The sequence below is a fragment of the Calidris pugnax genome, unplaced genomic scaffold (assembly GCF_001431845.1).
Source record: "Calidris pugnax isolate Ruff unplaced genomic scaffold, ASM143184v1 scaffold70, whole genome shotgun sequence".
In the NCBI taxonomy this organism is placed as follows: domain Eukaryota; kingdom Metazoa; phylum Chordata; class Aves; order Charadriiformes; family Scolopacidae; genus Calidris; species Calidris pugnax.
This window is the reverse complement of record NW_015090862.1, coordinates 4484025-4510287: the sequence shown is the minus strand read 5'-3', so window position 1 is coordinate 4510287 and position 26263 is coordinate 4484025. Positions and strand designations below refer to the sequence as shown.

The 26263-nt window shown below is 43.5% G+C and overlaps 3 protein-coding genes across 4 annotated transcripts in view; 1 reads left to right on the top strand and 2 right to left on the bottom strand.

Moving 5' to 3' along the window:
- Positions 1-5648, top strand: part of LARP6 (La ribonucleoprotein domain family member 6) — a 6477-nt gene extending 829 nt beyond the window's left edge. Inside the window, exons 3-4 of the mRNA XM_014944297.1 lie at positions 2357-2549; positions 3638-5648. Of these exons, the coding sequence (XP_014799783.1) occupies positions 2357-2549; positions 3638-4711 (1267 nt within the window). The 3' untranslated portion in view covers positions 4712-5648. The remainder of the gene's footprint in view (positions 1-2356; positions 2550-3637) is intronic.
- A 4498-nt stretch (positions 5649-10146) lies between these two features.
- Positions 10147-20101, bottom strand: ADAL (adenosine deaminase-like). Of its 2 annotated transcripts, XM_014944723.1 has the most exons (10): positions 19424-20101; positions 17398-17528; positions 16074-16134; positions 15535-15622; positions 14843-14924; positions 13984-14110; positions 13227-13307; positions 12107-12245; positions 11785-11885; positions 10147-11072 (listed from the first exon to the last, which is right to left on the bottom strand). In XM_014944723.1, the coding sequence occupies exons 1-10, from the start codon at positions 19589-19591 to the stop codon at positions 10881-10883; spliced, it is 1170 nt and encodes a 389-aa protein (XP_014800209.1). In that variant the 5' UTR covers positions 19592-20101; the 3' UTR covers positions 10147-10880. The 2 variants fall into 2 exon arrangements, with proteins under 2 accessions (XP_014800209.1, XP_014800210.1); XM_014944724.1 differs by lacking the exons at positions 17398-17528; positions 19424-20101 and adding an exon at positions 16675-16912.
- Positions 20102-20242: 141 nt separating this feature from the next.
- TM2D3 (TM2 domain containing 3) lies at positions 20243-24936 on the bottom strand. The gene is made up of 6 exons (XM_014944725.1): positions 24815-24936; positions 23742-23840; positions 22755-22912; positions 22040-22214; positions 21378-21453; positions 20243-20596 (listed from the first exon to the last, which is right to left on the bottom strand). The coding sequence occupies exons 1-6, from the start codon at positions 24900-24902 to the stop codon at positions 20431-20433; spliced, it is 762 nt and encodes a 253-aa protein (XP_014800211.1). The 5' UTR covers positions 24903-24936; the 3' UTR covers positions 20243-20430.
- Between the last annotated feature and the right edge of the window lie 1327 nt (positions 24937-26263).

Here is a 26263-nt window from a genome sequence, read left to right as displayed (position 1 = left end):
GGGCTCGGGCCGGGCTGTCCGTGCCCCCCGGGGCACCGGCCGGGTCCGGCTGCCCGCGGGTTGGCCGGCGCGGGCGGGACGTGGCTTCCCCGCAGCCGGGCTGGGGTGTCTCCGACATTCCCATTTCACTGCCTTTTACAGAAAAGGCTTGGGGTTGGTTGTTGTTCTGGGGATTTGTGTTTTCTCTTTTTTTCCCGTTAGGTATTTATTGCATAGAACCGCAGGTTTGCTTTAGCAGAATTTAGATGCAGACAAGCAGACCTGTTCTATGGCTTTGGAAACAAGTTGGCCAGATGTGAAATCAAGAGCAGTGTAAACACAGAAGTAACTACCACTTTATAATCTGCACGTTACTGTTTGATAATGGCAATAGTGTTGTCTGTATTTAACGGTAACTTGCAGGAACTATCACTGATGCCTGAAGTTGCTTTGATGCCCACCAGAATCTCTCGTAAAAGGAACATCCAGGATTTTTGTGCCAGAAAACTGCCAAGAGACAAAGCTCACTAGTTGCAGTTCATCTTGTGTTCGGTACTAATGCTGCAGATGCAGTAATAAATTCAGTCACCTAAAGATTTAGGCACAGTAGTATGAAATTCAGTATTCTGTTTGTAGATCAATTGTTTCTAATCGATTCTCTGACTTCATATCCCAGCACTCACTCCGAATGAACTGCAGTGCATTGTTTTAAACTGCAGAGGGGTAGTTGGGGCAGTTTTCTGCAGCTGCCAGAATTGTCAACACTGCCCTACAGAAACAGCAGGCAAGCGTAGCTAGACACAAGTGTTTACACTAGGTCTGCTTCGTCTTTCCACAGTTACGTGTGGCTGTTGTATTTTTATAAATTCTGTACAGGAGCCTACACTATTGCATTCCACTTACCGATTTCTTAAATTCAGAATATTTTTTACATTTGGGCTTTTTTGACAATATTACTTGTGTACGAGCTTCTGGCTGGCCCTGGCTAGAAAACAGGGTAGTTATTTTTTTCAAGCTCTGTAACACAGTGCTGATGTATATTAAGTCCTTGTGGAGGTTGCATTTTTGTAAACAGCCTCTTCCTGATGCCGGAAGGGGCAGAGTTATTGCCATGGAGAGAGCTGTAAAGTAGGTGAGTGGAGTTCACACATGCTTTTGCCTTTTACATGTAACCTTATTGTTGGGAATGCAACATCTGATAGGAAATAATTTACCCAGAGATTTAGAAAACTGTTAGTGATGGTCTAAAACTGCTGGGACTCAGCCATTTCAGTCTCCAGCTAAGCTAGCAGATAATTTAAGTTATTTTTCCTCAATTTCTAGGTTTTGTAACATAAGAAACTAAAACTATTTCCTCATGGTCAAGACACCACTGTTCTTTGGGAGATCTCAGTATTTGTGACATTCAGCCCACAGCCATTTAGCTGCCAGGTGCTTCAGAAAAATCTTCAGACTGCTTATAGGAAAACTGGTGGTTCTCCTATGCATGGAGTAAAGCTATTCTTGCTCAGTTGAAGTTGATTTTGGATGCAGACAGGCACAATCTGAGCTTGGAAGGTCAATGTTTTTATTATGTGCTCAGTCTAAAGTATGCTTTGCAATAGAAATCGAAATTTAACAATTGCTGCAGCCACACATCCCATCAGCAGGCACCCAGGATGGTACCTGCTAGTTTTTGTTAACAGACTTGCACTGCCTTGGAGTGATTGTACATCACTTGGAGTGTTGGAACATCAACTTAATGCTGCACATTATATTGCCACATAGTGCTTATTAATAAATACCTGATTCTTTTCAAAACTCTGCAAAAACTTGTCAAGAGGTTAGACTATATCCAGACAATTTAATATATTGTTTGTGAGTTTTGATACTTAAAACCCCAAATCTATTCTCTATGCAGATACGTGTTTAGTTTCTTGTGTGACTAATAGCCAGATGAGTCACTGTGTTAAAAGGTTGTTTTCCAGTCTGTCCTAACTGTTTTGACAAGTATATCCGTCACAAAGCTCTGAATAAAGAAATAAGTAAATGAAAGTTGTGAATTACTAGGCTTTTTTTTTTTCTCTTTCAATCAATGTTGACTGACATTGATTTATCAACTACCTTTGTATAGAATAGAATAGTTTGGGTTGGAAGGGGCCTTTAAAGGCCACCTAGTCCAACCCTCCTGCCATGGGCAAGGACATCTTCAACTAGATTGAGTTGCTTCAAGTCCCATCCAACCTGACCTTGAACATTTCCAGGGATGGGGTATCCACAACTTCTCTGGGCAGACTGGGCCAGCGTTACAGTTATCCCTTTTCATTTTGAAAGACTATTTGAAATCTACTAACAGAAGATGAAGACCTGTTAATAAAATGATTTAACTGTTTCCCAGCAGTGGGGAAAATGATGATGAGACTGACCAGAACTGGAAACCACCAGAAAATGACCTGATCCAGAAGTTAGTAGCACAGATTGAATATTACTTCTCAGATGAGAACCTTGAGAAAGATGCCTTCCTTCTAAAGCACGTGAGAAGAAATAAGATGGGCTATGTCAGCGTTAAACTCCTCACTTCTTTTAAGAAGGTAAGCTAACGTTGTAAGACTTGTGCCTTGTGTAAGCCTGATGAATCTAAACACAGGAGGAGAGATGAGATGAAAATAACTTCTTTTATTATCTGCCTCTCTCAGGAGTTTTTAATGTGATGATTAGGTTTGTTTCAGCCAGAACTTTAATTGCTGAACTCACTAGTGATTGACTGGGGAACTCATAGGCTTTTAAGCAACTATGCTTTTAAATTATCATTCTGGGAGACAATGGGGCACAGTCAGTGGGACATTGGATAAAGTTCATTTCTAGATGAGCTACTCATGAGTAGCTGAATAATCCTGGTGAAGTCACTTTCTTGTCTCTGAGAAGGGATGGTGAATCTGACCTTTGCCAAATATATGGAGATCCAAAAGTTAAGAGTAGTAGACAGTTATTTGATAATTGAAGTCACTTAAAGGTGAGGTAGGTTTTATTCTTTTTTACATTAGGAATGCCTATGTAAACGTATGTAGGTAACTGATTTCTAAAATTGCATATGAAGCACTTTGTCAAGATTCCAAGTCTGACAGTTTTGCAGAGCTGGTCAGTCTAGAAGTTAAAGCACTCCCTGTTTCTTCAGACCACAAACGGATTATACCCATAACAGATAAACTCTTAAAAACAATCCTTGGAAATGGAGAAGTTTGGGAGGTTTTAAAGTGAGATTTTAGAGAGAGGAAAAATCAGTTCAATAAAATGAAGTCCTAAACTTGGCAAAACTACTTGTTTGGCAAATTTAACAAAATAAATCGCACAGAACATGCATTTTGGTCACGGTTCAGACCTAGCTATGGAATGACTGAACACCACTAGAGCAGGCTTTAAGCTAAAGTAATGATTTTCAGTTTTAGATTTGGTGTCAGTTCCTATTTTCAGTAGATTCAACAGGACACGAGCTTTATGGGAGCTCACTGCTGCCCTTTAAGCTGGAAAACGGTTTACTTTTTCACTCCGTTCTGCTACATGAAACTTAAATCCACGTTTCTGTCTATAGACTGGAACCTGCATCTGCCTTGCACACTTTCTGCAATTAGTTTGAGTGGGTTTGATTAGTTCTGCTGCTTAACCTGTGTCTGTCTTCAAGGTGAAGCACCTTACCCGCGACTGGAGAACCACAGCCTATGCCCTGCAGTACTCGGACACTCTTGAGCTCAATGATGATAACAAGAAGGTTAGAAGAAATACTCCAGTTCCAGTGTTTCCAAGTGAAAACCTCCCTACCAGGATGTTACTGGTGTATGACATCCACAGGATTTCTGAGCTGGAGGCAGGTAACAAACAGCAAGAAAACGGATGCGTGCAAGAAAGGCTAATGGAGCATCTCCTCAAAGCCTTTGTCACTTTCGGTGCAATTTCATCAGTTCGTATTCTCAAGCCTGGTAGGGATCTACCACCTGACATCAGGAGGGTCAGCAGCAGGTACACCCAACTGGGAACTCAGGAATGTGCAATTATAGAATTTGAAGAAGTAGATGCTGCCGTACGTGCTCATGACTTCATGTGTGCTGAAAAGAAAGAGACCGGCATGAAGGTTGTCCTAATAGGCATGAAACCTCCAAAGAAAAAGGTTCCCAAAGACAAGAACCGTGATGAGGACACCAGCAAGAGCATTAAGAAGGCTAAATCCCTTAATAAGAGAGTTGAGGAACTTCAGTTTGTTGGTGATGAATCTTCAGCAAACAGCTCTTCTGACCCAGAGAGTAACCCGGCGTCACCGCTGTCAGGACGCAGAAGCACCACAACGAACGCCAGGAGTAATTTGAGCCCCGTCATTCATCCAACCAACCATTTGAGTCCTAACGTGTCACCCAGATCGAGTCCTTGGAACAGTCCATCTTCACTAAGAAAAGTGACCAGGAAGTCTCCACTGGCTGAGGACAGCAAGCTCAACCCAGGCACTAGCCCTGAGATGGCACGGAAAGGTACGGATTATTCCTCGGACAGCAGCGTCACCCCCTCGGGCAGCCCCTGGGTGCAGAGGAGAAAAGCTCAGACTGTGACACAGGAGAAGAGCCCCGTGGGTAGCCCCATGTTGGCTCGGAAAATACAGAAGGCAGAGGGGCTGCCCGTCGGGGTGCTGCGGCTGCCCAAGGGCCCTGACGGCACCAAGGGGTTCCACCACGGGGGTGAGAGGAGGAAGGCTGCGAAGAGCGAATAGATCAAGCAGTTTTACAAGTCACTCAACTGCTTTTGTTCGAGCCTGGTGAAAAATTGTCACTTGAGTGACCAAGTCAGTATTTAATTTTCAAAGGTTTTGTATTCATATAGAGACTTTATCATGTGCATATTTATATTCATATAGAGACTTTATCATGTGCATATTTATATACTCGCTTCAGCGTCTCAGGCTCGCTGAGGTTGGAAGGCATCTCTGGAGATTGTCCAGGCCACCTCCTTTGCTCAGGCAGGGTCCACTACAGCTCCCTTGGGGGTTTGAACATCTGCGCGGCTGGAGGCTCCCCAGCTGGCCTGGGCCACGTGTCCCCACCTTCAGCCACCCACACAGGACAAGGTGTTCCCTTACCTGCAGGTGGAATTTCCTGTTCCAGTTGCCGCCCCTTTTCCTGTTACTGGGCATTGCTGGGAAGAGCCATCGCCACCTTCTTCCCCCCTTCCCAGCAGGTATTTAAACACGTGGATGTGATCAGCCCCCCCTTCTCTTCTCCAGCCCGAGCAGCCCCCGCTCTCCCGGCCTCGCTCCAGTCTCTAACCCACGTAACGCTCTCACCCGCTGCCCTGCCCTGCCCTGCCGGGGGTTTTGTAACGTAGCAGTTCCAGATGCCCAAATATCGAAAGAGGCACAGAAATCACTCCTCTAACTACACGCCCTGCAAAGCTGCGATGCTGGAGAGCAACAAGGAAGTACTTACAGCTCAGCAGCCGTGCGATGGTGAGCTGCGGGGTGTTTCTGCCCTCACCTTGAGGAGCAGAGGGTTTGCAGACTCTGTTTTCTTGCAGATGTCTCCAAAGGCAGTGGTGCTCAGTAGGACCAAAATGTGTATTTTCATGTGATGTGAATAAAGACTCTGAGCATTGAAGACTGTTTTGTAAGGGTTATCTTATCTAATCAGATGGAAATAAACAAAAATATTAACTCGGTCTAGATCTGTGGTGTTTACTTTAAAAATTAAGTTGATCTGCACCTGAATAGATACTTAAACCTCATCTTATACCATATGAAATTCTATAAATACTCAGAATTTCCACTGCATTTGTGGAGGGAAGTCCCCTGCCCTGTTACTGACACTTCCTTCACTCCAGCTGTATCTCACAGTCGTTTCTATACAGTATTATGAAGTGAACAATGGTTCTCTCGCAGTTAACTCTGAATTTAACCAGCAGGCTCAGCAAGAAGCATTTAAAACTAACTATAAACCTACCAGAACCCAAAGGAGGAACCTCTGCAGTTTTACTTATGAGAGTTAACCCCCAGCTCCACATAACTCTGCTTCAGCCACCCAAATATATCCCTGGTGCTCCCACTTCACCCAGGTGGAACCCTCCAGGCTCCCTCAAAACACTGGCACTATTTTGAAGACAGGTGGAAGTCAATTAAATGTAAATACTGAGGATACATGTAGCAGTCCATCATGTTCAAAACCCGAGACACTGCACGCTTGCAGGGAAAAAGGAGGTGTAACAGCAGCACGGACCAGGGCTCTGCTCTCTGAGTGACCACGTCTGCCCGTCACCTTCAACATGTAAACCTTAAAAAACAAACTTCCTTCTGTGTAACACCCGTGTAACATTAGCCATCTGAAACTAAAAAGCTCATCATTATCAGTCATTTTGCTTTAGAAAGTTTTACACTTGACCAATAAAGTGACCACTGAGAAGGACCGCTTAATAAATAAACAGGAAGTTGATAGTTTTTCTTCACTAATAAACCAAATACTATTACTGGAGTTATTAGAAGGCCACAACCTATAAAAATACTCTAAAACTTGTTTTCCAAGAGAACACTGTCTCTGGGGTGTAGGCCCACTTACCCTGAGGCACAGATACATGTTGCTTTAGAAAGTTTTACACTTGACCAATAAAGTGACCACTGAGAAGGACCGCTTAATAAATAAACAGGAAGTTGATAGTTTTTCTTCACTAATAAACCAAATACTATTACTGGAGTTATTAGAAGGCCACAACCTATAAAAATACTCTAAAACTTGTTTTCCAAGAGAACACTGTCTCTGGGGTGTAGGCCCACTTACCCTGAGGCACAGATACATGTAACCAGCATCCCAGAGAGCTGCTCAGCCGCTCTGTACAGAGCTTTGCCATAAAAAATAATATATTTACCATAGCAATTTTCGGAAAATACAGAAGGCAGAGGGGCTGCCCGTCGGGGTGCTGCGGCTGCCCAAGGGCCCTGACGGCACCAAGGGGTTCCACCACGGGGGTGAGAGGAGGAAGGCTGCGAAGAGCGAATAGATCAAGCAGTTTTACAAGTCACTCAACTGCTTTTGTTCGAGCCTGGTGAAAAATTGTCACTTGAGTGACCAAGTCAGTATTTAATTTTCAAAGGTTTTGTATTCATATAGAGACTTTATCATGTGCATATTTATATTCATATAGAGACTTTATCATGTGCATATTTATATACTCGCTTCAGCGTCTCAGGCTCGCTGAGGTTGGAAGGCATCTCTGGAGATTGTCCAGGCCACCTCCTTTGCTCAGGCAGGGTCCACTACAGCTCCCTTGGGGGTTTGAACATCTGCGCGGCTGGAGGCTCCCCAGCTGGCCTGGGCCACGTGTCCCCACCTTCAGCCACCCACACAGGACAAGGTGTTCCCTTACCTGCAGGTGGAATTTCCTGTTCCAGTTGCCGCCCCTTTTCCTGTTACTGGGCATTGCTGGGAAGAGCCATCGCCACCTTCTTCCCCCCTTCCCAGCAGGTATTTAAACACGTGGATGTGATCAGCCCCCCCTTCTCTTCTCCAGCCCGAGCAGCCCCCGCTCTCCCGGCCTCGCTCCAGTCTCTAACCCACGTAACGCTCTCACCCGCTGCCCTGCCCTGCCCTGCCGGGGGTTTTGTAACGTAGCAGTTCCAGATGCCCAAATATCGAAAGAGGCACAGAAATCACTCCTCTAACTACACGCCCTGCAAAGCTGCGATGCTGGAGAGCAACGAGGAAGTACTTACAGCTCAGCAGCCGTGCGATGGTGAGCTGCGGGGTGTTTCTGCCCTCACCTTGAGGAGCAGAGGGTTTGCAGACTCTGTTTTCTTGCAGATGTCTCCAAAGGCAGTGGTGCTCAGTAGGACCAAAATGTGTATTTTCATGTGATGTGAATAAAGACTCTGAGCATTGAAGACTGTTTTGTAAGGGTTATCTTATCTAATCAGATGGAAATAAACAAAAATATTAACTCGGTCTAGATCTGTGGTGTTTACTTTAAAAATTAAGTTGATCTGCACCTGAATAGATACTTAAACCTCATCTTATACCATATGAAATTCTATAAATACTCAGAATTTCCACTGCATTTGTGGAGGGAAGTCCCCTGCCCTGTTACTGACACTTCCTTCACTCCAGCTGTATCTCACAGTCGTTTCTATACAGTATTATGAAGTGAACAATGGTTCTCTCGCAGTTAACTCTGAATTTAACCAGCAGGCTCAGCAAGAAGCATTTAAAACTAACTATAAACCTACCAGAACCCAAAGGAGGAACCTCTGCAGTTTTACTTATGAGAGTTAACCCCCAGCTCCACATAACTCTGCTTCAGCCACCCAAATATATCCCTGGTGCTCCCACTTCACCCAGGTGGAACCCTCCAGGCTCCCTCAAAACACTGGCACTATTTTGAAGACAGGTGGAAGTCAATTAAATGTAAATACTGAGGATACATGTAGCAGTCCATCGTGTTCAAAACCCGAGACACTGCATGCTTGCAGGGAAAAAGGAGGTGTAACAGCAGCACGGACCAGGGCTCTGCTCTCTGAGTGACCACGTCTGCCCGTCACCTTCAACACGTAAACCTTAAAAAACAAACTTCCTTCTGTGTAACACCCGTGTAACATTAGCCATCTGAAACTAAAAAGCTCATCATTATCAGTCATTTTGCTTTAGAAAGTTTTACACTTGACCAATAAAGTGACCACTGAGAAGGACCGCTTAATAAATAAACAGGAAGTTGATAGTTTTTCTTCACTAATAAACCAAATACTATTACTGGAGTTATTAGAAGGCCACAACCTATAAAAATACTCTAAAACTTGTTTTCCAAGAGAACACTGTCTCTGGGGTGTAGGCCCACTTACCCTGAGGCACAGATACATGTAACCAGCATCCCAGAGAGCTGCTCAGCCTGTCTGTACAGAGCTTTGCCATAAAAAAAGAATATATTTACCATAGCAATTATTTTTGTAGAAAGAAAATACAAACTTGATCAAACATCGAGTGACAACGCAACTCAATCAAACAACGGAAGGTAACATGGTCAGGCAAACTATTTGGGAAGTAAAGCACTGTTTATAAATAGAAAGTCAGCATGAGGTCTTGGTCTGAGTTGAGGTAAGAACACATAAAAGCATGGTTCTGCTTTACACAACTTTCCCCATCTCCAGAAGGAATGTTTTCTGCATGCAGCACATTCTGTGGTAACCACAGGCAGCCACACAGACATCCCAACTTCTCTTTTCCTTTTTTTTTTTTTTTTTTTACTTTCCCTTTCTTATTGCCATTTTGGAGCTGGAACAACTGCTTAATGCTGATTTTATTAAAAAAAAAAAACAAAATGCCATAAAAAAAGAATATATTTACCATAGCAATTATTTTTGTAGAAAGAAAATACAAACTTGATCAAACATCGAGTGACAACGCAACTCAATCAAACAACGGAAGGTAACATGGTCAGGCAAACTATTTGGGAAGTAAAGCAGTTTATAAATAGAAAGTCAGTGTGAGGTGTTGGTCTGAGTTGAGGTAAGAACACATAAAAGCATGGTTCTGCTTTACACAACTTTCCCCATCTCCAGAAGGAATGTTTTCTGCATGCAGCACATTCTGTGGTAACCACAGGCAGCCACACGGCCATCCCAACTTCTCTGCTCTCCTCCAGTTACTTTCCCTTTCTTATTGCCATTTTGGAGCTGGAACAACTGCTTAATGCTGATTTTATTAAAAAAAAAAAACAAAACAGAAGTCACAAACAGCTTGTGTGTCACCATATTTCTCTTCAGCAATCCTTGTGGAGCCCAGGATGTAGTTTAACTGAGCAAGGCTGGGTGGGCAGTACCCTCTCTGGCTGCTCCCCTCACTGCCCTCGGCTCCTGCTGGGGTGTGTGTTTGTGGGGGTTGTGATGTCCCACTATCACAACACCCGGGCACAGACACAGCAACAGGGGCACGAGCCCTGTCACTGCCAGACCCGAGGAGCCCCCCCCCAGCACTGCCCTCGGCTCCTGCTGGGGTGTGTGTTCACGGGGGTTGTGATGACCTGAGGAGCCCCCCCAGCTCCTGGTGCCCCCGCACTCCCCCAGTCCTGCCCCAGGTGGGACACCCCACTCCCCTGCAGCTCCCATGCACACGAGTGTGCGCACACACACACACGCACACTTGAAGCAGTGGTTTCGAAAACATGAGAGGTTCAAGCTATTTTTAGTGCTTTTTTTTTTTCTTTTATGAGAAACAAACAGCAATTCTACAAAGCATTTGAAGAATTAGACCATATTCCCCAGAAGCTCACGGTTTGTGAAGGCGTTCAAGATTCTGAACTTGGTGTAAATGCGAGCGGTGCCGAGTGTGTCACCAGGCACCACCAGAGGCACCACCAGAGGCACCACGCCATCCACAGCAGGCAGCAGTCACACCTGTGCCCCAGTTGAAACACAGGCAACATTTAATGCCTTTGAGACAAGTATCTCACTCTCCCTGAGTTTGTTTCCATCTTCACACTCAACCAATTGCTCAGAACTTCTGTTTAAAAACAATTCAAACCCCAAATGTCCACACCACACCCCCCGATGGCAGAACGCTGCCAGCAGAGACATCCTCGGCCCTGGCAGCTGAGCCCTTATTGTGTTCTGACTCACACATCTGTAGTACGACGACATATTTAAACTATTTTTAAAAAATGTCATATCAACTGAGAGAAAGGAGGTGAGGACACACCTGGAATTTCAGTCAGTGGTCAGGAGCCCTTCCCAACAAGGGAAGAACAGTTACCTCTGTCCCCACTAACACGGGAGGGGTTCCCATCACCTTCCTTTCACAGGCACAGTTTATGGGCTGCATTTATAAACCTGAAGTTTGAAAAAACCCAGGGACTTCAGTCAGAAATGGTTACTACCTGAGCTAACACATCCAAGCTGCTTAGAACAAGAGTTTTTAATCAAACAGGGTTGGCTTCAGTTGGCACCACCGTTCCCTTAGCTTGGATTTTACGTCACTGGAAGCAAAGATGTAGTTGATTGACTCATAGGAGAGATCCCACACCTGGGACGGGCTCAGACCGAATGTTTCTGCAGCCAGCTCGTACTCCTGCGATAGATCTGTTGCAAAGACACCTTTATCATCAGTCTGGAGTTGAATGGAAAGAAAAGAAAAAAATTAAAATTAGTTCTTCTACATCAAAAAGGGGTTCTTCTACATGTTACAAGCCAGTTTTTTCTTGCTGTTTCACATTTTATTCCATGGTTCTTTCATCTGTTGGTAATTACCTCCTTGGTTATCCAGACTTTTCACAATTGAAAATCTCAGAAATAAGCTCTACTCATGAATTATTTTTCACCTACTACAACAGCGTTCAAACTCAATAATAAATACTTTATACAAGAAAGGATTGAGGCTTAATTGAATAATAAGCACAACGCTCTAATATGCCAGCAAAAGTACTTGGCACCTCGACATTTAAGGACCTTAATGAGCTGGCAAGATCTGAACACAATGAACACCCAGGGAAGCATAAGCTTAAATGCAAACACTGGACCAATGTGTTGAAGAGAAATCTGTCAGTTCTCAGTTAAGAAGTTAATTGCATGCACAGCTGATTCTCTATCTATACAGAAAAAAAAGGTCTTGCTTTACAATAAAACCAAGAGAAATACTAAAAATTCCCATTTGTGAGGCATTTTTCAAACAGAACATTTCCACCTCCTATAAGCAGATGAGTGGCTGCAAGCTCAGAAATTGTTAGTAAGTCAGCTCTGATCCACAACAGGAGATTTACTCCTCCAATCTCACACTAGTTTGGCTCTTTGCCTAAAAACATGGTTAAAATCAAAAAACTTACACAAAGCACTGCAGGGTGGCCCATGTTGTACCAGTATCCAAAATGGTGTTTGTCACAGGAGGGCACTGTCTGAGTTTTGATGTTTGATGTCATGCAAAATTCTAAGGGGAAAAAAAGAAGAAACAAGGATATATATCAAAACAAACGACATGGCTTTGACACATTAATTCACTTACTTCTGTTCCTGAATGAAAATTAAAATCAGCTATTGTTGTTTCCTTGATTTTATATGTTTCAAATACTTGGTAATCTCTTCTGAGGCACGTTTGGTATCAATTCCTTCTCAGTTACTGGCTGGGTAGTTGAGAAGCTTTTTCCTTACCAATAGGTATCTGATTCTGTCGAACGAGCAGCACTAACTCTTCTGAACCCGCTGTGGCTGCGTTGAGAAATGTTCCATGTCCAATTCTGTCAGGAGGCAGGCCCAGCAGAACTTTGGTTTCCTCTTCTTGATTTGGAATCTAGAGAGGATATATTTCACATTCTGTCAAGGCAGCATAGAACAGCACATTAAATAATTACAAGAGACTTCAAGCTCTATTTTCACAGCCTATCTTATCCAAAAGGGCGTGTTAGTGAAGCTAAACATCTGCATTAGAAGAAAGAAGTAGTGCATGAAAGCGACTCACAACTGGGAACTACAAACTGAAGGAGCCAGAACCCTCAACTGGCAACGTAAAAACAGAGCCCCGCTACTTGCAGCTCTGAAGCACTTTCAGTTCAAATCAGCTCTGTAAACTTCAGTTTCAAAACTATCCAGTCAAGAAGACCTTTAATATCTCTTTTACACAGGGATTAAAAAAATGGCGCACGAAGAACTTAAACTGCAAGAGGCCAAAACTAACAAAACAAACAAAAAATGAAACAAAACCAGGAGACCACTGAGACATCTAAGAAGTACATTTTCAGAGAAGCACGCAGGAATGCCCTGCAAAAGCCTCCTTAATGAAAAAGAAGTAAGTATGAATAGGCCCATGACATCATATATCGTGCCTAATTTCCTGAAGAAATAAAAATATTTTCAGTATTTGTCAGACTCGTCAGATTACACTTCAGCCACCACTTCAATGTTCTGTATGAAACCCAGCTCCTCCTACTGATGGAAGCAGAGCAAATACAATGACAATGATGCAAATTTGACTACATGTGACTTTTCAGAAGATACCAGGAAGAAAACAGTGGATCTCTTGGAATATTAATAATTTTCAAATTCCCACCCAACCCCAGAGCAGACGTAGTACAGTAAAAAATAATTTGACAGCTCTGATTCAGGAAAGATTGTTGAAGATTTCTCCTTGTTTGCTTTGCTTTTGTCAAAATGCCCCAAACCATTATTACTTTGGCCTGAGAAGTTCAAAATGCACAGAAGTAAATTTTAATTTCCTCAAGGTTTTTATGCAACGGGAATTACCGAGAAGCACCAAAAGAAAGAAAACTCTTACCTCTGAAAGATGCAATGCCAGCTTCAGGCCTGCTTTTTTTGCTTCTAAGAGTGGTTCAAAAAAATCTTGACCACGTCCTGCCTTGAAGACAGAAACACATCACCATTCTACAGCCTGTTCTACCAAACTCCTCCTATTACAATAATTAAGTCTAGCAATACCAAAACACTTAATTAAAATACAGTTACATTGAATTATTTTCCTTTTCCCATTACTTCAGTTCTGAATGCACCAAGTGACCCAATGTTCTGCTCTGTGGGCACAACTCAGACAAACTGGGAAAACACTGACATACCAGTTATCTCGATTTTGATATCCTTTCTACGCTGTCAATCACCCACAGCCATTTCCTCACAACTTGACAGCCTTCCTCAACCATTTTGGCTCTCTTTATACACAATAAGCACTTGGTGCATCTAAACAGAATTTAGACTAGTGTCAACCTGTAATATTATTTAACTTGCCTCAACCCAGTAAACCTGACTGGGACTATTTAGTAACAGACACTTCCCAGATAAACACTGCTTTTCAGTGGCTTTCTTCACTGTCACACATTGATCTATTGATTCTTTGTTGGAGTGTCTGTTCCTTACAGCAACTGGGATTAACGTGGTGTCCAGGCTGCAAGCAATCCCTTCAAACTAGCAACAAACAGGAAAAAAGCTTAAACCAACAAAATATGATTAGAACTGCTTGCTTTTACATAACATTATATACTTATCTTCAAGTACAGACCAAAGAAAACCAAAAAACTTACAGTGGGATCACCACTGAGGTCAACTCCTACTACAGCCCCATCAGTGGAAAGAAGGAACTCTTCAGCAAGTTTAACAGTCTGCTTGGCAACGTCCGGGCCACCTCTTCTGTTTATGGCTATCAGCAACCTAGGATAGAAAAGTATCCATTAAGTGAAATGCAGGCTGTAATCCTGGAGACTAACCAGTCTGATACCAACAAAAATGGCACTTTGTGTCCTTCATGGCTGAGTATGAGTATTTGTACAGGAAACTGTCCAAGGAATGAAGGTGCCAAAGTGCAGAGGGACACAAGCTACACCACTAGGTCAGCCTGAAACGCCACAGCCGCGGCCAGAGGGACAGGGACAGACACCCTGGGGCCAGAGACCTCTTGGAGCCGCACAAGACGAATGAGAATTCTTCAGCTTCCACAAACACATCTAACAAGGGTTGCTACCCGCAGCCTCAGAGCCAGGCAACAGCCACTGACACCCCCTGACACTTTTCTGCTGGTTGGGACGGTTCTCCTTTACAGCAGGCTGCTTGTACAGCCAATCAAGCAAAATCTTTGCAATGAATCTGGCCATGAAAAAGGAGTCTTTAATGCAATTTCATCAAAAACACCGCTTTTTCTCAAAATGTTGCAGAGAACGCACAGCCTCAGAGCTGAAAAGTTTCACCAAGTTTCATTCTCTATCAGTAAAAAGGAAGATAAAAATTCAGATTTCCATACGAATTGATTGTTTTCATTTCACGTAATCTGATTTAAGCACAATTTTGTTTCCTACACTGATGGTTTGTAAATCTCTCTGCAAACCGTGACCGAGCATCAGACTGCACAAAACCTTGAAACAGAGGTACTCCACGTGCTGTATTTACCTGACATCTATATCCAAGCCTTCTTCTTTACACTGCTTTATACCCTCAAGTACAGTTTCAACATACATCCTTTTGGTCATACCTACAAATACATGTACACATTTGGAATAAACATATTTGAATTAATTGTATTATGTCACAGACACAGCTCTCCAGCCTTATAAGTTTCATTTTGCATCTTTGATTTTAGTCCATAGTCTTCTAATCTATATAGTTCTAATTCTGCTTATAAATATAGAATCAATAGAATCATATATATATAAAAATATCTTTACTTCGAAGCATACATTTGAATTAAATCTCCTCCTAAGTATCTGAAAGAAAGTAACTTAGTGTGAACAAGAGAGTAGCAACAGGACTTCTCTGATGTGTTTCTATGAAACCACATATAAAAAAAATTTTAAAAAATGAAGTAACACAAAAAAATCAGCTATTCAAAATATTAGCAGACTCAGACATCATACTACAGCAAATAACCCTCGTTCTTGTGTAATATTTATAATCAACACATTTTTGTCCCCAATAATCTAATCGTAAAATTACATGTTTTTACATGGATAAATCTTTGCTTTTATATTTAAGGTATATTTTTATTGAACCAACTAAATCTGACTTTACTTGTTATTAGCATAGTCTTAACTAAGTTTTATAGCATGTCAGACTTACAAATTAAAAACCAGAACAGACCGTACCTGTGGACTTTTCTTCTCTAGGAGTGCTCCTCAATTCCAGATACTTGACACCATCATCAGCAAATTCCTTAATAACATCTTTAGTTATCTGATTAAGAAATAGTGTATTCAGCATTGTGACAGCACTAAAAGACACTGATGGATATCTTTTGGCCTGGAACACTTTTTCAGTGGGGAACAAAGAACAATTCTAGTTCTGTAGTTTTTGTACGTACTGAACCACAGGAGAAACAGAAGACCAAGGTAAATCAAACTTTGGTAGCAACTAACAAATCACATTTTTAAGACATTATCAGTCCAAGTAGCTGAATGGTGATAATGACCACCATATTGGAAAGTCATTGCTTTCACAAAAATTAAATGTAAAGGTTATATAAAATCCCGTGTTTCTAAATTTATGTGTTTTACAATAATTCTTCTGACTTCCAATTGAAGGGACCATTGCTGATGTTGTTACTCCAAACCCAAAGCTGTCAATCCAACTAATTTTGACTGTGTGTGTTTCTTGCGTGTTTTAAGCAAACTTTTAATCAACTCACCAGTAAAATATCTTCAGGCCTAGTGGTAATCTGATAGATAATCTGAAACATCTGAAAGCATCTAAAATAAAAATTTTAAAAGGTTAATTGGACAAATGTTGAGCAGCAAAATGAGTATTCGAAAAAAAGAAAAATCTGCACTTTGGAACCATGTACTCCCTATACTCAAATAACCAGCTTGTAGCTTAAAATGCACAGACCATCCGAATGGCAATTGCTGAGTTTAGATGCTGACAATGCATTTGCAACAGAAATTATTATTATTACCACCAAAATTTTTTAAGCACAAAAAACCCCATAAAGTTCCCAGAAACGAAAATGTAAGAGTCAATTTTCTCTGAAGAGCAAACGCTACAAGTGGAAATTTTCAATCCTTTAAAAAGGGAATTAATCAATATGAGATTGCCATTTAGTACGCAAACATCTAAGAAGTTATTGTATAGGTACAAGTAGCAACAAAAATCTAACAGATTGTACTGTAACTAAAACTTGAATATGCATTTTCTGCAGTCCGTGTACACGGCCATACATTTCTCTGTTCTTAACTCAATTAAAAGATACTCGTTAAACGTCCATCGCTCTCACACACGTGTACACTCACTCATCTAAGGTCCTTTTCTTTCCTTTGTCAATCACAGTCATTCCATTCTGGATCTGAAGACACGGCTTCTGGGCTGTAAGTTTCTTCATGGTGGCAGAACTGATAGAGCCATTCAAATGAGCATGAAGTTCCTAAAGAAGAAAAAAAGCCTATGGATTTGCTTCCAGTGAAAAGGATGGCTTCTACATCTTGTTTGCGTTACTGCCCTTGAATCCTACGCTATTGTTTCACTCTGAGTTTGAAAATAAAATAACAGCTATCTCTGTGTTCAGCTAGTAATGATTTCCTCATGCTTTTGCATGGATTGCTTCAACCGGGACCATCCCGTTTGTTCCTTCTCCCCCCATGGCTCCTGCCAGACTGATCCCGGCGAGAGCGCGGCTGGCTCCGCAAAAGGCAGCTCCCCAGCTCCTTCTGGGAATGGGGCAGCTCAAGGTGTGGAGGAAGCCAACAGCTGCCTCAGAATTAAGAAAAGTGTAATAAGGATTCAAAAAACTCTTTCCCCATCCACTGCAAGCGAAATGTATGTGTACGTTGTTTGAAAATAGCAACATCTGTATATCCACTCACCTTTCTTTTTTCATACTTTGAGGTTTTAACTCACACCAGAAATCCAGCAAGACACTACCTCTACCCATTGACCGGCCATACATTTCTCTGTTCTTAACTCAATTAAAAGATACTCGTTAAACGTCCATCGCTCTCACACACGTGTACACTCACTCATCTAAGGTCCTTTTCTTTCCTTTGTCAATCACAGTCATTCCATTCTGGATCTGAAGACACGGCTTCTGGGCTGTAAGTTTCTTCATGGTGGCAGAACTGATAGAGCCATTCAAATGAGCATGAAGTTCCTAAAGAAGAAAAAAAGCCTATGGATTTGCTTCCAGTGAAAAGGATGGCTTCTACATCTTGTTTGCGTTACTGCCCTTGAATCCTACGCTATTATTTTATTTTCAAACTCAGAGTGAAACAACAGCTATCTCTGTGTTCAGCTAGTAATGATTTCCTCATGCTTTTGCATGGATTGCTTCAACCGGGACCATCCCGTTTGTTCCTTCTCCCCCCGTGGCTATAACAGCTATCTCTGTGTTCAGCTAGTAATGATTTCCTCATGCTTTTGCATGGATTGCTTCAACCGGGACCATCCCGTTTGTTCCTTCTCCCCCCATGGCTCCTGCCAGACTGATCCCGGCGAGAGCGCGGCTGGCTCTGGAAAAGGCAGCTCCCCAGCTCCTTCTGGGAATGGGGCAGCTCAAGGTGTGGAGGAAGCCAACAGCTGCCTCAGAATTAAGAAAAGTGTAATAAGGATTCAAAAAACTCTCTCCCCATCCACTGCAAGCGAAATGTATGTGTACGTTGTTTGAAAATAGCAACCCCATCCACTGCAAGCGAAATGTATGTGTACATTGTTCGAAAACAGCAAATCTGTATATCCACTCACCTTTCTTTTTTCATACTTTGAGGTTTTAACTCACACCAGAAATCCAGCAAGACACTACCTCTACCCATTGACAGCAGCTGGAGTAACTGCCCTCCTTTGTCCAAAACTGCTTTCTGCCTACCTTTTTCTTGACAATCTGCCTTTGGGGTCCACACCTACGATCCTCAGCTCCATTCCTCGCTTCACCTGGGCTCCTTCTTATGCTCTCTTGCCTCCTGACACACAGAACAGGTCCCTGGTGCCCTCCCCACTACTGCAAAAGGTAACTGCAAAGCATCTGCTGTCTTATCACCCCCCCAAACACATCCCTTCTCACTAGGGGGGGGGGGGACCTGCCTTTGGGGTCCACACCTACGATCCTCAGCTCCATTCCTCGCTTCACCTGGGCTCCTTCTTATGCTCTCTTGCCTCCTGACACACAGAACGGGTCCCTGGTGCCCTCCCCACTACTGCACAAGGTAACTGCAAAGCATCTGCTGTCTTATCATCCCCCCAAACACATCCCTTCTCACTGGGGGGGGAAAAAAAAAAAGGAAAAATATTTCTTCAAGCCTTTGACCAGAAAACATGTTGAAATTGTAACTCCTTCAACATCTAGTTTTAATTTTGTTAAGTATTATATTTCAGATTCCTATTTAAAAGCGTTATGTTCACAAGGAGAGGAAAAGGGGTCAGATTATTGCAAGCCACGGAGGTGCTCAGCTCCAGCTGGACACCAGCAGCTGTGGCTGTTACCACCTCTGGCACGTGCTGCGCCCAATACGGCACATTTTTCAGTCTGGAAAGCGAAATACTCTCAGAATTCAGGTAGACATCACACATAAACCCCGACAGACAGCTTATTGGCGAGCAGCACCCGGGGACGGTGTGATCCGAGGAGGGTTAGATGCGCGGCCGCCGCCTGAGCTCCCGCCGCGGGACCAGCCCGTTGCCGGCCCCGAGGCCGGGGAGCGATAAAGCGGCGGGGCCGAGGGGCACAGACACCCCGCGATACGGCACCGCCCTTCGGGACACGGGAAAAAGAGCGTTATCAGAGGCGGGGCTGCCAGGCTAGCCTGGGGCAAAACAGGGCGAAAACAGCAAACAAAGCTCGCGCTCGGCAGATTTAACGGGAAGAAGGTCCGAGACTAAGAACGGCAAACGGGCGGGGGGGGGTGAAAGAGCGCAGAAAAGCGCTCGGTTGTTAACAACTGAAATACGGCAAACCCCCCTCCCGCCCCCCCGCAGTGCCGGTGCGCTCCGGATCCGGCCCGGCCCCCGCCGCCGGAGGCACGGGCAGGTCCCGGCCGCCCCCGCCGCGCTCACCACTTTGGGCAGCCGCCGGTAGAGGCTCAGCTCCCGCTGCCCGGCCCCGTCCCGCTCCGCCGCCATGACGCCGCCCGGCCGCCGGGGGGCGGGGCGCGCACTGACACCGCCCCCCTCAGGCACCGCCCCCCTCTGGCTCCGCCCACCGCCGCGGGACGGCGAGGCCATAAAAACCACCGGGAAGAGTTAATCTCGTGAAAGCTTCAAGTTTATTAAAGCGACACCGATTTCAGCTCTCCCGCACCGGCGGCGGGCACCGAGGGGTTCCCCAGCGGGAAACCCAGCCCCACCTCCCCAGCCCTGCGGTAAAAGCAACCTGGCAACTTGCGAGCACACGAGGACAAACTGCACCTTTCCAACCCAACCAAAGTAAAGAGCCTGCAACAATCCTAACATCTACTTCATGTTTAGCGTTTAGCATTACTGCAGTCTAATTCTAAACCCCCACAATTTTAAGTCCACGAGTCACTAAGCAAAGGCTGGCTCCTGGCACATCCCTGCACAGAGATGAGTCTGAGTAACATCATAAACCGCAGCGACCTACACACAGCCAGAGGAATTCAGGCAAATAAATTATCCCTCACAAATAAATAAATAAAAAAGAATATATTAGTGACATATTTAGGGAAGTTAGCTTTAAAGTCAAGCATACAAATACGAAGTAAACAACTCCAGTTAGTTTGCATCTCTTTTGGTGCTCGCCAGATCATCCCAGTTCAAGCCCAGTGCAGAATTTGGTGACCTGCTCAACTGTTTTCATAGAAAAAGAGCGTGTCCGTAGGCATGTCCATAGGAGAGCGGAAATGATTTTCAACTTACTCAGTGATCCACTCCTTTATTTTACCTTAGTTAAAGGCAGACTAAGTACAGATACTGTACATTAACATGTATGCACATAGAAAGAACAGCTGTTCTTCATCCTACCTTAACGGCTCAGATCCCTACATTCTTTTATTTAGAGCCCTTCCAAAGCAATTACTCCCCTCTGAAAGATGTTGCACCTGCATTTAAATATAGAGAGACCCATCTGCAGGTCCCACATAGCCGACGCCTATTAGCAGCACGTCAATTAGTGTCCATATTCCAAGTCCACCAAAGCTGAAGAGCTTTCCCAGACCTTCCCGCCACTGGCCCAAATAGAAACGATCGGCCCCAAATCCACCGAGGGTGATGCTGTAAGAATAAAAACATGATTCACTATTACTATTTTTAGATGAACTCAGTTCCATACACACTTCCTTCTGACATACCTACAAGCTGGTGATAGTTTTGCTCCACCTCATTCAATAAACAATACAGTTTTTGTACAAAAAGCGCAGAGTGGGTTATGAAATGAGAAAGCTTTTGATGAAATAGCACCATTTCTTAGCTAATTAATACTATCCAGCGATGTGACAGCTTTTCATTCATAACAAGCAATAAAACCAAAACCTCTCAAATTTATAAACGTATCTTGACGTTTCTAAGCCAGGAGAAGCTATAAAGATACCAAGAAGTAATTCTGACAATTTTCAACCCTAATTGTTTAAAACATATTAAAAAAAAATGGAGGAAAAAACCGTAAATCTGCAGATTTTTTTTTTTTTTAGTATTTGCACCTCATTTGACACCATAGAGAATAAAAGCAAACATGTCCTCTCCCCTCAGAAAATGGATAATTTTGTGAAACCTTAGAATCATTGACATTTACTCTGTAGAAAGAACAGTTGATGCAGAAATAGTGTAAATGTTTTCCCTGAAGCTGTGTGTACTGAAGACAGCCAGGATTGCTGCATATGCAATCTTCCAGCATCCTATGCCTCCAAATTCTGAACTAAACTACATGAAACATTGGCTATTCAGTAAACCATTAAAAAACACAAAGTAGAAAACCACAGAAACTAAAGATTCTATAAACAATGAATCTATTTCTAACAACATTATCTACTTTAGCTTGACAACAGTTCTTGTGTACCTTAGTGCCAAGGCAGTAGACCACTTATAACCTCCGGTCCAGTTGCAGTAGAGCATCTTAGGAAAGACACGATTACCTAAGCATTAGAAAACATTAAAAAAAACATAATGTAACAAAGACCACATAACGAGTAAGAAAATGACAAGCAAGAAGATACTGTACTTCTCTAGTAAGAGTCTAAAAGGGTTGATGCTAATTGAAACAGACAAACAAAACCTCATATATACTCTCCAGTCCCCTGTTCCATCCATCTTTGTCTCCCATCAGAGAACACGCAAGGTCACTGAACAAATAAGGGAAGAATTAAACTAGCTGGGTGAAACCAGCAGGAATTTTTAAAGTTTTCCCACTGAGACATTTGGAATTAATTCTATCAGTGGTGTTCAAATTAGTTTCACTCATAGAAGCTGACAAAAATAAAACAGAACTATTTTCTCTCACGTGAAGGTATACAACAATATTAAAACCCAGTGTTTACAGTTAGATGTCACTTATGCTTTAAAATTAAAATGTAACTATAAAAATATCTCAACAAACTAATCGAGGTGCAGGCTGTTACTGCAACTGACACAAACAATCATTGCATTGACCCATTAGAAAAAATGTTAAGAAATTATTTAGAAAAAAAGCTTCTTTACAGAAGCTGCTTTAGCCCACTTTACCTAGACAATGAATGTGGTCCCGTACGGTACACGTGGCGTTGTATCGCTGTCGCGGGCAGGAAACCGTCATGCAGTTGGTAGAATTGGTACATACATAATCAGTTGGTGCAAGCTGCCAGCAGAACTGGCATGTCATGGTAATTGTAAAGTTCTCCTGCTCGTGGTTATTCTGGTCCTGTAAGAGACAGCGTTATCACTTCACTAGTAATAAAAAAATAATAATAGTAAAATCACAGTGTGCAGTATCAAATTACATGTAATGTATAGACATTTTGGGTAAATTACTCTCTCTGGTACCTCTATGTAGAACACTAGAAAATGGAGTTATTAAAGCACAGTTCAACATTCCTGTTTCCTCCAAAGCAGGATGGAATCTGGCTAAGGCTACTGCCAAAAGGAGGACTTGTTCACTCTCACCTGTAAAATCAGTTTGTATCTCTGACAGATAATTAGCCTCCCCACTCTCAATTGGCCAACAAATGGATTTAATTTAATTGCACGGCTGCGTGACAAAAAGATCCAATGCAAGAAAGGCAAAACACAGAAGGTAGGTCTGCCTCTGCACCAACGGCCTACACTTGAACAAGTGAGTGTACCACAGACCTGCAAATTGCTGATGTAAGACCCTAGAAATCAATTTTTTACACTTCATGACAAGATGACGTAGCTTAATTACATGACTTAATTTGGAGTTTAAAAGTAACAGGTTACTTACAAGACAATGAACATGTGGCTTGACTTTGCAATCAAAAGTGGCCGGCTTCCCATATACACAGGAATAATTTGTGTTACATGTCATGCAGTCTGGTGGCAATCTACTGCAGAGCCCGTTGCTAGGACATTTAGTCACATAAGATGGAATTTCTGTACTTTCTGAAAGGTGAATAAAATTAAGTGAATAAAAAAACCCTATATAGTCTGAAGTATATATATACATACATGCATTTTCATCTATACATATATACACACACACACTGACTCCATAAAGAGCTTTCCTTGTTATTCAGTGACCAGCATTACAAGCGGGTGCTGTGGGAAGCACTGTGCTAGCCAAGTGAGGCACTCACCACAGCAGGGTACCCTGCGAGGATCTCACAGGGGTCTACACAGGACAGCACAGCACCTGAGTGAGCTCAGCATGGATTAGTGCCACCTCAGCCAGTATTTCTCAGAGGAAGTAATCAGTTTAGGTAGAGAAGCAGGTTGACATGTGTAACCTACTTTTAGTTCAGGTCTAATTAGGTTTCCAGCAAGCTCAGCCATTTGCTGTTTGTATGTGTTCAGAATCACCTCCTAAATTACTAGCACAAACAGCGTTTCAGCTGATCTTGATGCACCCCTTAGTAAGCTACAAAAATTGTATTTATTTTGGGTAAGGAACAGTAACAAGTTTCTGCAGAATGCTGGAGTCTTACAAGAACTTCCACCATCCCAAGAGGGTATAAAACACATGAACGACAGTTTAAGTGGCCATTTTCTAGTTGCAAGTTCTTAAATGCACCAATTTTCTAATTATGTAATCCAAACTCATTGTTAAGGTCATCGAAGAGTAATTCATAATGTGTTACACTATAATGTCTATTACCCCTGTGAGAACACACACGGGTTTCTCAGGAGTAATTCAATAACTTTACTATTGAACTCAAACACTGAGTAAAAAATCCCGTGTAAGAAAAACAAAAGAAACAATATAATATTGTACCTGCTACTTTAAAATAAGGAGCATTTGTACTTGTTGAAGTTAGGCTTTTTGCCAACGTAGACTGTGGCTGTGAATGCTTTGTGGTCATCAAAGATCCCGCTACAAGAAAAAAAAAAAAGGAGAAAGTGATATTTCTAGAATAAAATTCATCTTCAGAAACAGTTTAAGTATGCCCATAGGAAATTACAAGTGGAAAGTGAAATGAGAGTTTTTAAATTATAAAAATATCTTTTCCTGTTCTAGAAATAGTAGAATATTTACAGTAAACATTAAAATGAACATCAGAATTGAACCTTTCCTTTTAGACAAGAAACAATGTTTATTTCAATGCAGTCTAATTTTTTGATTCATAAGAATTAAAAAGATACTGCTTGGAAAGCAGGTTTTACACCGCATTTGCTAGAGAACAGAACTGTTTAATCAAGAAATGTAGCAGCTACTTTGACAGAGGAGCCGGCTGGCACTGCGGCTGTGTCTCCCCACGGGCTCCACGTTCGTCCGGACGACTCCCAGGACAGGGAGGGCAGGAGCCGTCCAGAGGTACGGCCTGCGGGGCAGTGCCCGAGCGCTCTGTCACAGCCACCGCCCGGGGGGTGCCGAGCGGCCCCATTGCCCCGCCAGCAGCGGCCGGGCCGGCACACCGCTCCCCAGCCGCAGCGACACAAAGGCCGCGGTGCCAGCCCCGCGCAGCAGGCCGCCCGGGCAGCGGGGCCCGGCCCGCCCTTCGTCCCGACACCCAGCACCTCAGCACCGGCCCCAACCGCCGCGGCCCAGGTTCCCCCCTCGGCCCAGTCAGGAAAGGGGCAACGCATCTTCCACAGACCGAGGTCACGGTCACCTCCCCGGCTCGGTCACTGGGGAGCCGGGCCCGCGCCCAGCCCCTACCCCGGGGACGGGCCTCGGACGCTCGGGAGAACAGCCCCCGCCTGCGGGCGAGGCGCTGAGGCGCCGCCGGGCCTCCCAGCGCCCGCGGTCAAGTGGCAGCTTCCCCCGCCTGCCACCCCCCTTCTCCCACCCCACTGCCTCCTCTCGGCCCCGGGGAGACCGGGCAGAGTGGCGGCAGCCGCGCTTACCGCGCCCGGAGAGCACGTAGAGCTGGGACAAGAACAGCGCGACGCTGCAGAGCCTCCGCAGGGCGCGCAACCCCGCCAGCGCCGCCATCTTGCCCACCGGCTCCGCCGCTGCCGGCGAGGGGCGGGGCCACCGGCTGGGGCGGGGCCCGGAGGAGGGACGGCGGCGCTGAGGGGAGGGACGGGCCCTCATGGCGGGAAGGGGCAGCGCTGAGGGGAGGGGCGGGCCCTCATGGCGGGGGGCGGCACCAACCTGACTGCCGTTACTCGGTCCTCCCTGTCGAAAATTTTAATTTATACTGGTTTTATGAATTTATGTCCTTCGATGACCTCTCTCAGGGCTGCAGGTTGTCTGAACACTTAGATGATGACAGCATGTATGCTAAAAAGTTAGTAATACGTTTGCAAAACCTAGAAATTCACTGTAAAAAACAAAAACACACCATCCCAAAAGTTTCATTCTGCAGTCACACATCTATCATGGAGGCTGTAGTCCATAAGGGTATGGTATTTTTATATAAAATATATTATTAATAAATATAAATAACCCCACACACTCCATGCTAATTGTGTGAAGTGGAACAGAAGCTTTCCCAGCACTTGTTCCTTCCATCTTTTCCTTTCTTCTTTTAAAAGCAAGGGATAATTGGTAAAAACAGAAAAACAGATCCACAGAACAAAACTAATAGAGATGAAAACCAGGCCTACTGAACACAAGACTGTGCAAGTCTCAGGCGTAAGTAAAGCATTAGCTTTGTATCTGTATAACACTTATGCACTGAATAGTATTTTCTGCTTCATTTCAGTTATATTTAAATCACAACAGCTATGGATGTATAGCTTAAATAACTGAGTGACATGTTTAACACTATTTAAGCCTTGTAACTAAAAAACCGCACATGAAAGTAAAAAGGAAGTTGTGGTAAAAATTCATCTCTCCAAAAACTCTGATTCAGCTGCCTGCAACAGTAGGTTTACAAATGATTTTAAAGTTAGTCAGATAAATATGGCCAGATTTAAATTCCAACATGTATGTTTTAAAAAGAAAACTGCTGTCTGCTCCTTTCCAGAATTCCCACTATCCCAAGCACTATCCCAATATATCCCTCTGTATAAACTACACAGAGGAAGGTTGTTTTTTTTTTTTCAAAGGTTTGGCTTTTTTTCTCACACAGAAATCAACAGCAAACACAGGAAAAAATAAAACGCTGCACACAGAGATACAGTGAATAACCCAACTTCATTCTTGGCAACCACCTTTACAGCAACCAATTATCACACCAGCTCAATCAGCACCGCCTTTCACCGAGATTTCTAAGGAATACACCAATGTATTTGTAGCCTGCAAACATGAATTCTGAAAGAATCAAGCTATCTATCCCCCTTCAAAAAGCAAAAGATCGGAAAAAAAAAAAAAAAAAAAAAAAAAACATAAATAAATTGCAGCTAGGA

Coding starts and splice junctions, on each gene's coding strand:
- ADAL (XM_014944723.1), bottom strand. CDS start 19,591: ATGGCCTCGCCGTCCCGCGGCGGTGGGCGGAGCCAGAGGGGGGCGGTG. Junction 15,623..16,073: donor GGCCTGAAGATATTTTACTG/GTGAGTTGATTA, acceptor TTTCTTAATCAG/ATAACTAAAGATGTTATTAA. Junction 12,246..13,226: donor TGGCATTGCATCTTTCAGAG/GTAAGAGTTTTC, acceptor TATCCTCTCTAG/ATTCCAAATCAAGAAGAGGA.
- TM2D3 (XM_014944725.1), bottom strand. CDS start 24,902: ATGGCGGCGCTGGCGGGGTTGCGCGCCCTGCGGAGGCTCTGCAGCGTC. Junction 22,215..22,754: donor AGCCACATGTTCATTGTCTT/GTAAGTAACCTG, acceptor TGTCTCTTACAG/GACCAGAATAACCACGAGCA. Junction 21,454..22,039: donor GGACCACATTCATTGTCTAG/GTAAAGTGGGCT, acceptor TCTAATGCTTAG/GTAATCGTGTCTTTCCTAAG.